Here is a 9,441-nt window from a genome sequence, read left to right as displayed (position 1 = left end):
CAGACCTGTGCAGTGACTGTCACATGTCCCTCTGTACCCACCCCCACCCTGAACACCTGGCCCCGCTCACGGGCTCTGCCAGCCAACAAGTCTGGGGCTGCCCTCGGCCCAGCAGGGCATGGTGAACGCAGCCTCACCCTGCCGCCTCCTGGTTGTATCTGTAGCATCTGAGGCTGCACTTGGGCCCAGACTCTGCAGCCCCCTGCTGTGTGTGTAGGCACCCAGGACTGCAAACTGAGGTGGGGCTAGACCCCAGTGGAAGGAGCAAGGGCCACTGGCTCTTCTGTTAATTTGTAATCATGTGTATGTCTGCCGAATCCAGTCCTCTGCAAGAGCAGCGCGCACTGTTAACTCCTGAGCCATTGCTCCAGTCCCCCAAGCCCCAAGACAAGGTCTCTCCCACCGGACAGGACAGATGGTGGAGAGGTTAAAAGGGCTGGTTGCTCTTGCCGAGGACCCAGGTTTGATTCCCAGCACCCACATAGTGGCCTACAACCATCCGTAACTCGGCTTCCAGAGGATTTGAGAAGCCCTGTTCTGACGACTGTGGGCACCAGGTATCTACACATAAATGCAAGCAAAACATTCATACACATAAGACAAGGTCTAGAGCCGGGCGGTGATGGGGCACGCCTTTAATCCCAGCACTCAGGAGGCAGAGCCAGGCGGTTCTCTGTGAGTTCAAGGCCAGCCTGGGCTACAAGGCAAGTTCTAGGACAGGCGCAAAACTACACAGAGAAACCTTGACTCAAAAAACCAAAAAAACCCCAAGAAAAACAAAAACAAATAAACAAGGTCTAGTTATGTAGCTCAGGTTGGCCTTAAACTCAGTTGGTCCTCCTGCCTCAGCCTACCAAGAGATGACTGATACATGTCACCAGGCTCAGCGGAGTCCCTATGGTTGAAGCACTCTGTAGAGTGGTGCAGATGTCCCCTGTGTTCCCTGGCCTCCTGTCCCTCTCTCCAGCTCCCTACAACTAAACTCTTGGTACTCCAATTTGCATGCATGACCCCGTGCCTGCTCGGCCCCACCCTAGTCCCCTCTATGGATCGAGTAGCCTTGAATTTCTGGCCTTTATTTTCTACACAGCCTAGTGAGCAGGACCGGCACCCCATGGTTCACCTCTGGATCCATCCCTGCCTCCTAGATGGGCCAGGGGACACTCCTCAAAGAAGGGGCTCGAAGGACAGCTGGCAGGAAAGAAACCACAGTCGGAGGGAAGTAGCCAGGCCCTGACAGCGGGAGGCAGTGTGGCCCCCCAGGCCCTCGCTGACACAAGGAAAGAATTCCACAGTGTGGGGTGCCATTTTTTCCAGCACCACCCTGGCCCGACCAAGCACAGGGCTTGGTAGCCACCACTTCCTTTCATTCCCGGCTCTGTGTGGTCTGGAGCAAGGAAGGGGTTCTGTGTCTCTGGGCCTCAGATTTCTCATCTGTGAAGTGGGCACGACTTCTGTGGGCTGTGGTGATAAAGAGGGCTACCGAGTGGGCAGGCTCAGAAGCCGGTTGCTGGGGATCTATGCGAGGCATTCAGAGCAGCACTTGGTAAATGGGTCAGCTGGTGCCGGCCCTAAGGGCTGGATGCACTCATCCTTTTGACAACCTCAGGAAACAGGTGCCAGCCTGGCCTATTCATCAATGAGGAAGCCCAGAGAGATGAAGTCATTGACCCATGGTCACACAGCTGTGCCACGCCGGAGCCAGCAGACGGTTGGGATGTTTTCTGCCTCCTCCCTCCCAGCAGAGGTGTCCAGAAACCTGGTGTGAGGGTTGCTGTGGACTCTCCACCCCCTCCTGGGTTCATCCTGTCCGGGGCACCCAGTCCTAGAGAGCAGCAGGCCAGGCGCCTGCCCAAAGGGCGGGGACACACGCCGGAGAACCGGCCGAGCGGGCGCCACTGGGCTCTAGCCAGGCCTGCGCGGGGCCACGGCAGGGAGCTGGGGCCGCGGGGCCACCACCAGGTAGGTACTGAGAGCCCAGGCTGGGATGTGGGGGGCATGCGGTGGTAGGCTGGACCACTGTCCTGATCCCCAACCCCAGTCACCCAGGTTCCCATCGCCCTGGGCCAGACAGTATCTTTCCCAGCTCAGCTCTGGCTCTTCTAGACTCGCCGCCTGACTCCCTCTGCCTGTGTCTCCTCAGAAGACACCAGCTTCGCTTTTAACCCCAGATGTCCCTTCTCTTCCCCCGCCCCCCCCCCCGTGTTGAGTTCCCCACATTTATTTATTTATTTGTTATTTTTTCTTTTGCTTTGTGAGAGGTCTCCCCTGTCTCTCTCCTGAGTGCTGGGATTAAAGGCATGTGCCACCATGCCGGGGAAGTTCCCTACTCTTAGATTCGAGTCTGGCTCTGCTTGGTGGCTTCCCAGGTCAGGCTGCACCAACCTCCTATCGCGCTGTACTCCCCACCTGGCCCCACAGTAACCCCCAGCCATCTGGCCATTGTCTCTCTCTCACTTCAGTGACCCAGGGAAGCCCCCCTCCCCCACATCTGGACTGTGCCTCTTGCCTGTCCAAGATCACAAGGGGTCATCTTCAAATAGCCCAGGGACCCCACCGAGCTGAGCACTGACCCTTCCATCTAGGAACGGGCCACTGACATCACGGCCCGCCATGCAGAAGAACTACAATGTCCGCTTCACCAAGAGTGGCCGGACCCCCGACGAGCAATACTTTTTGGATCCTGAGTTGGGGCACCAAAAAGGTAAGAGCTCATTTTGAGGGGGTGGGTTGTGGCAGGAGAAGTGGGTGGGGGTGGGGGTGCTGAATTTATGTGCACCCGCAGAAACAACCTCCGGGGAGAAAAGCCACAGAGCCAATTGTTGTGGTACATGCCTGTAGTCCCAGCATTTTCCAGGCTGAGGCAGGAGGACTGCCGCAAGTTCCAGGCTAGCCTGGGTTACAAAGTGATACTGGTCTTACTGAAAAGGGCTGAGACATGCCGGGCGGTGGTGGCGCGTGCCTTTAATCCCAGCACTCGGGAGGCAGAGCCAGGCGGATCTCTGTGAGTTCCAGGCCAGCCTGGGCTACCAAGTGAGTTCCAGGAAAGGCGCAAAGCTACACAGAGAAACCCTGTCTCGACAAACCAAAAAACAAAAAAAAAAAAGAAAGAAAGAAAAGGGCTGAGACAGGGTCTCACTCTGTAGCCCAGGCTAGCCTTGACCTCCTAGGCTCAAACACTCCTCCTACCCCAGGCTCACAGGAATCTGATAACCACCACGCTTGTCTCCTGTAGAGTCCAAAAGTTGGAGCATTCACTGGGGTGGGAGCAGGAAATCCCTTCTGAAAATCTCCAGGCTGTGGGGGGACATCCTCCAGAGGAGCCACAGGGTGGGAGAGGCAGGGTAGAGGGTGGAGGCCCCCATTGAGTGGTCTCTGGTAGTGCCTCGGATTCCCACAGTGACCAAGGGGAGTGGGGAGGGGCATTGACTTCCTGTCAAAGGTGTCACAGACTCCCGGGGTCTGATAGCTCAGGACCCACCTGCCTTCTGAGCCCTTAGCCTGTCCCCTCTCCACGGCCACTTCCGACCAGCTCAGCCATCCTCACCCTAAGATGCTGCAGCAAGGACCCCCGAGGGATGCAGGAACTTAGTCTCAGGATTTGGGGTTCCAAGATGCACGAATGAATCTCTGGTATCGTCCTCTCTTGGTCCTCCCTGGACAGCGCAGACCCTGTGTGTCCTGTCCCTGACATCACCTGGGTCCTTGGTACCCCTCTCACTCCTGGGGCCTCTGGGGCTCCCATGGATGCTCCAGGCCAGCCTTACCAAATAGCACAACCTGGTTCAAGCCAGTGTCCCCAGGGGGACCGGGACCCAGTCCCAGTCCCCCCCACTTCCTTCCTTCCAGGATGCTGTCGTCAGTGGTACCAGGACCCAGTGGCCACTCACGCCCTCGGGCCCTGTCAGCTGCCCCCCAAGGCTCACTGGCAGCAGGCTTATCACAGCCACCGGGGTGGCAGCGGCTGTCGCAGGTGTCCCCAGCCCCTCATTCTGCAGCGGCAGCGGCAGCAGCAACAGCGACAACCCCCACCCCTCCCTCCCAGTCCGCTGCGGCAGCGGCTCTGTCCAGTTCGCGGGGCCCAGAAGGGGTCACCTGCGGTCGCCGCTGCCCGCATGGGACCAGCCAGCGCCCCGCAGCCTGCCGCTTCATCACCCACAGCAGTATCAGCCACGGCCAGCAGCAGCCCAGCCCTGCCCTCTGCATCCGGCGCCCTCCTGGAGCCCAGCGAGCCCACCGAGGCGCGGCCCCTGCCTGCGCCTCCAGCCTGCGGCTCCTTCACCTCCTACGGCGCCGGTGCTGAGCCCAGGCCTTCTTTCTGGGGCTGCGTCCCCATCCGCCTTGCTTCTGCCTGGGCCTTCTGCTCCCCGGCTGGCACCTTGGGCCTGTCCCCAGTCCACACACACTGTGGTCCCTGTCAGGAGAGCGCTCATCCCCAGCCCTTGGTCTCTACCCTAACTGTTGGGGTCCCTGACTTCTGGGGCAGGCCCGCGCTCGCTGGGTGCCTCTGCCTCTGCCTCTCCGCTGGTGCTCTGCTTCTGGTTTCTCTTTTCTTAGCCCTACCTCAACTGGCCCACAAGGCCAGGGAGGACAAGGGGCGGGGGGGGGGGTGTGATGAGGACCTGGGGCAGCTTTTTGGCCTATGGTGCTGGGGGACACAGGTGGAGAGTGGGGGTTAAAGAAGAGGTAGGAAGAGCATGGGAGAGCATGGGAGAGCGCTGGGGGGGGGGGCACGGTCACCTGGTACAGCGGGCTACAGGAAGACAGCTCGGTGAGGAGGTATAGGATCACTAGGTGACAATCACTTTGAGGGGAAATAAGAGACGGGAAAGGGGACCCCGGGCTTGGAACGGGGCCTTCGTCAGGGTACCACTCAGATGGCAGGGTCATATTAGGCACTGAGGTGGTCTGCTGCAGGGACAGCCAAGGTGAGACCTAGGCTCAGAGAAGGGGCCGCTGGGAGGAGGCAGCCGCAGAGTCCATCCGGAGGAGGGAGGCGCTGAGCCAGGTTCGGGGTGGCGGCCCCAAAGGTGGGGGACACAGCTGTTTCAGGACCCCGGTCTGAAGTAGAGCAACAGGTAATGAGTGAGAACTCACAGCAAGGTTGGGCATGCACGACCTGCCACGGCGCCCCGGGGCCGGGAAGTCCATTTCACACTCAGAAAAAGAGCAGCTTAGTAAGGTGAGGTCACCCATTGATTAGGCATGGCTGGGGTCCGCCCAGGCCACTGTCACCTCAGCTCACCTTATTCTAAGCTCTTCCTGGCTCTGCTACCAGGCACAGCCACACCCCGCAGCCCCGCAGCCCACCACGTCAGCTTCCATGAGTGGGCCCCACCTTTTGGACATCCTAACTCTAGGTCCAAGAAGTAATAACGCTCAGGAGGACAGGAGCCCCCTCTAGAGGGGACGCTGTGGTGCTTGTGCACAAGGCCTTCTGGGATGAGGAACTTGTGTCCCAAGTGGTCACTGGATGCAGGGGCATTGACCAGTGCCTAGGTCAGTCTCTTTACCCTCCCTAGTGTCTGGTCACGAGAGGGGACAAGTGGCTCACAAGCCGCCACGGTTCCGAAATCCCTGTGAGAAACTGGGGAGTGTACGGAGCTCTGGGGGGTGTGAGGGTGTCATCGTCTCGAGGGCCTTGTGCCCCAAGGAAGGCCCGCGAGATTTTCCTAGGAGAACCACGGGCATGTAAAGGGCTGAGCAGGCCTAATGATTTAGGGCCCACAAGGCCAGATTCTGCAAATCTCTGGGTCAGATCCTAGCAGGGGCGTGGATGCGCTTGCGTGGATGCGCTTGCGTGGATGCGCTTCCGCGGAGGGCTTTGACCTGAGTCACCGTGGGGATCCAGGAGGATCCAAAGTGCTGGTGGCAGGCAGAGCAGGGCTGGCTGCGGGCGTGGAGGGCACACGGGAGGAGGGAGGGCGGCGCCCAACCAGCGCCATTGACTCGGTTTCCCTTTGCCCCCTCCAGACATTCTGACGGAGGACGATGTCTACTGCAGTTGTCTGGCGAAAACTCTGTGTCACGTGCCTGTCCCCGTGACCGTGGGCTTCTACGCTCCCTTCGGCTGCCGTCTTCACATGATGCTGGACAAGATCATGAGTGAGTGTCTGCGTGTTTCGAGGGCAGGCGGGGGGGGGGGGGGACTGGATCTCTGGTCCCTTCTCTGTTCTCCAAGTCACATCCTCTGGTCCTTCCCCACCCTTGCTCAAGAACATCCCTTGCTCCCTGGTACCCTAAGGAGAAGGCCTGGGTTCTTCACTAAGGCTGCAGGCCACACTCCTGCTTCTGATGCAAGCCCCGCACTCTGGTGGTGGTGGTGGTGGGGGGGTCCCCAAAGATCCCGAGCACACTGAGGTACACTGAAGACACCAGCAGACACTTGGCCAGCGGTTGGACATGGCGGCCTTTGCCACACTCAGTCAGCTGACTGTTCGCTGCCACCCCGTGTTGTGACAAGGATGCAGTCAAAAGAAAAGATCAGGATACGGAAAAGGATGCTCCTGAGTTCCAGCCCTGGGCTAGGTCATGGGCGAGGTGACAGTCCCCACTCACTCATCACTGGGCTCACATCCTGTCCCAGAGTACTCACCACCCATTGTTCAGATACCGCCAGCACCTCCTTGGTGCTTGGGGGATCCAGGGATGACCAAGACAGCAGCCAGGGCCCTGCCCTGCCTGAGACAGTAACAGCAAGAGTGGGTCCCTGACCCAGCCTGATCAGGGTAGGCTCCCCGGAGGAGGGCCAGTCAGCCAGAGACAGACTCAGGCTGAGTTCCTGCTTCCTTGTCTGGCCTGTCCTCTTCCCACATTTCACTCACCCATTCATTCATAATCCATTCATTCATCTTGTACCTGGGCATTTCATCCATTCATTTATCCATCCATTCATCTTCATGTACCTAGGCGTTTCACTCATTTGTTCATCCATCCATCCATATTCTTGTACTCGGTTCTTTCATTCATTCATTCACCTATCATTCATTCCCGGTTGGAATTGGGAACGGATGGATAGGACATCCAAGGTGCCTCCCCCTCTTGCCAACTCTTTCTACCTCTCTCCAGGGAGGTCCCTACTCCTGTCCTCGACCTCCCAGTCTCTCTCTGCAGGCCTCCCACCTCCACTTACATGCACCTGGGCCCAGCCCCTCCCGGCCATCTCCACTGACACCTTCCCTCCCCTCCCCCAGCGCTGATGCAGCAGGAGGCCGCGCAGCGCGAGAGCGAGGAGCTGCAGCGCGTGCAGTGGCGGCCGCGGCGCGTGCGCGGCTGGGGCGTCCCGCAGCTGCTGTGGTTCCTGGTGTTTCTGCAGCCGGTGATCACCGAGCTGCACCTGCGGCGCAGGAACGTGCGCTTCCTGTTCATCCGCTTTAGCGCCTGGCAGTACGCGGGCACCGACAAGCTGTGGGCGGGGCTGGTGACCACGCTGTGCGAGGGCATCCGCCACCACTACGGCGCGCTGCCCTTCAGCGTGTACTCGGTGCTGGGCAACAAGCCCGGTGGCCCACGCGACGGCCTCTGTCAACGCGAGTGGCACTGCCGACGCCGTGTGTGCTTGGCGCTGCTGGCGCTGCTGGCCGCGCTGTGCCTGGGCGTGGGGCTGCTGTACCTGTCGCTGGGGGGCCATGCGCCGGGCCACACGGGTCGTGGCGTGCTCAAGGCGCTGGGCGGCGCGGCCACCACGCTGTCGGGCTCGGGGCTGCTCATGGCCGTGTACTCCGTGGGCAAGCACCTGTTCGTGAGCCAGCGCAAGAAGATCGAGCGCCTAGTGTCGCGTGAGAAGTTCGGCAGCCAGCTGGGCTTCATGTGCGAGGTGAAGAAGGAGGTGGAGCTGCTCACCGACTTCCTGTGCTTCCTGGAGATCTACCAGCGGCGCCGGCTGCGCGTGGTCCTCGAGGTCACCGGGCTGGACACGTGCTACCCGGAGCGCGTGGTGGGCGTGCTGAACGCCATCAACACGCTGCTGTCCGACAGCCACGCACCCTTCATCTTCATCCTGGTGGTGGACCCCAGCATCCTGGCCGCGTGCCTGGAGAGCGCGGGCAACATGAAGGGCACGGCGGACAACGGCTACCTGTTCCTCAACCGCACGGTCACGCTGCCCTTCTCGGTGCCGGTCATGGGCCGTCGCACCAAGTTGCAGTTCCTGCACGACGCGGTGCGCAGCCGCGACGATCTGCTGTTCCGGGAGCTGACGATCAAGCTGCAGCCGCAGAGCCAGGGCTCGGCCGCCGGCGAGGGTACGCAGCTGCTGGCGGTGGAGACGCAGGCGGACGGGGAGCGCGCGCAGGGTCGCGTGGACGCGGAGGCGGCGCGGCGCATCCAGGAGGCGCTCTGCTGCCTGCACGACGAGCGCGACTGCTTGTACGAGTACGTGCCCGACAACGTAGTGTCCATGCGGCGCATCGTCAACACGGTGCCCATCACCGTGCGCCTGTTGCAACAGCAGCAGCAGCAGCAGCCGGACCGCGTGGGACCCACCCCGCGTCACGCGGTAGCTTGGGTCGTGCTCGCCAACCAGTGGCCTTGTCGCCTCAGCTGGGTGCTGCAATGCCTGGAGGACCGGCAGCAGGCGGGGGGCGCGCCCGAGGGCCGCGCGCGCCTCTGGGACGTCTTCTGCGACAACAGTCGCGAGCTGCACACCATGACCAAGGCCTTGCAGAATGTGCTGGACCTGGATGGCGACCCCGAGCTTTTTGAGCGCTTTCTGGGCACTGATTTCCCCTTCACCGTGTCCGAGGCACAGAGTTTGCTACGCTGCACGGTCAACCTGGACCATTCCATCCGCCGCCGCATGGGCCTCATCCGGGCCGTTAGCGCACTCAAGCCGCCCAGCCCGCCCAAGTCCCCGTCCCGGGATGATCCCCAGGCCAGTCGTGGGGCCAGTAATGCCGCAGGGACGTCCCAGGTGGCCCATGGATCAGGACACAGTAGAGAGGTGCATCACCCCCGGGACCGGACCAATGGGGGGAAGCCAAGGCCGATGGCCTAAGTCCTTTAATTTCAGGGGTGTAGAGGTCACTTGGGTTTGGGATGGAAAACACCAGCAGCCACATCCCGCCTGCCCCGATGAGGGTGTGAGGCCTGGGCTCAAGACCAACGGGATTTGGGATGGAAGGCACCCTGGTGACTTTGGAAGCCAAAAGGGCGGCGGGCAGGTAGCAGCTTCCTGGAGTAGTCCTGGAGTAGGTAGGTAGCTCCCACGCCGGTGTCTAGTGAGGAATACGGAAGTCAAAAAAGCAATAAAGGAAGCTGTGGAAAGCCAGGGCTGGCCTTCATGTCCTGGATTTCTGGCTAGGTGAGGATGCCACCTGCCCCCACCTACTTCCTCCTTAGGGAGCCAGGCCTCTGAACTGCATCCCAGCAACTGATGTTGGCATCCCAGGGGGTAGGAGGAGGCTTGCGGGGGTGTGGGTGAGGCTGCGGGGGCAGGGGAGA

The 9,441-nt window shown here is 60.8% G+C and overlaps 1 protein-coding gene across 2 annotated transcripts; it reads left to right on the top strand.

Annotated features, from left to right (window-relative positions):
• Positions 1 to 2,589: 2,589 nt before the first annotated feature.
• On the top strand, positions 2,590 to 9,155 carry Nkpd1 (NTPase KAP family P-loop domain containing 1). Of its 2 annotated transcripts, XM_059253535.1 has the most exons (4): positions 2,590 to 2,704; positions 3,850 to 4,296; positions 5,974 to 6,105; positions 7,194 to 9,155. In XM_059253535.1, the coding sequence occupies exons 1-4, from the start codon at positions 2,614 to 2,616 to the stop codon at positions 8,993 to 8,995; spliced, it is 2,472 nt and encodes an 823-aa protein (XP_059109518.1). In that variant the 5' UTR covers positions 2,590 to 2,613; the 3' UTR covers positions 8,996 to 9,155. The 2 variants fall into 2 exon arrangements, with proteins under 2 accessions (XP_059109518.1, XP_059109519.1); XM_059253536.1 differs by lacking the exon at positions 3,850 to 4,296.
• The last annotated feature ends 286 nt before the right edge of the window (positions 9,156 to 9,441 follow it).

This window comes from Peromyscus eremicus, chromosome 1 (genome assembly GCF_949786415.1).
Source record: "Peromyscus eremicus chromosome 1, PerEre_H2_v1, whole genome shotgun sequence".
NCBI lineage: Eukaryota > Metazoa > Chordata > Mammalia > Rodentia > Cricetidae > Peromyscus > Peromyscus eremicus.
The sequence above is the reverse complement of the archived record's forward strand: the minus strand, read 5'-3'. Positions and strand labels throughout refer to the sequence as shown.

Excerpts from the sequence above, each read along its gene's own strand:
- Nkpd1 (XM_059253535.1), top strand. The coding sequence starts at position 2,614 with ATGCAGAAGAACTACAATGTCCGCTTCACCAAGAGTGGCCGGACCCCC. Across the intron at positions 2,705-3,849 it reads TGAGTTGGGGCACCAAAAAG|GATGCTGTCGTCAGTGGTAC; the intron begins GTAAGAGCTCAT and ends CCTTCCTTCCAG. Across the intron at positions 4,297-5,973 it reads CTTCACCTCCTACGGCGCCG|ACATTCTGACGGAGGACGAT; the intron begins GTGCTGAGCCCA and ends TGCCCCCTCCAG.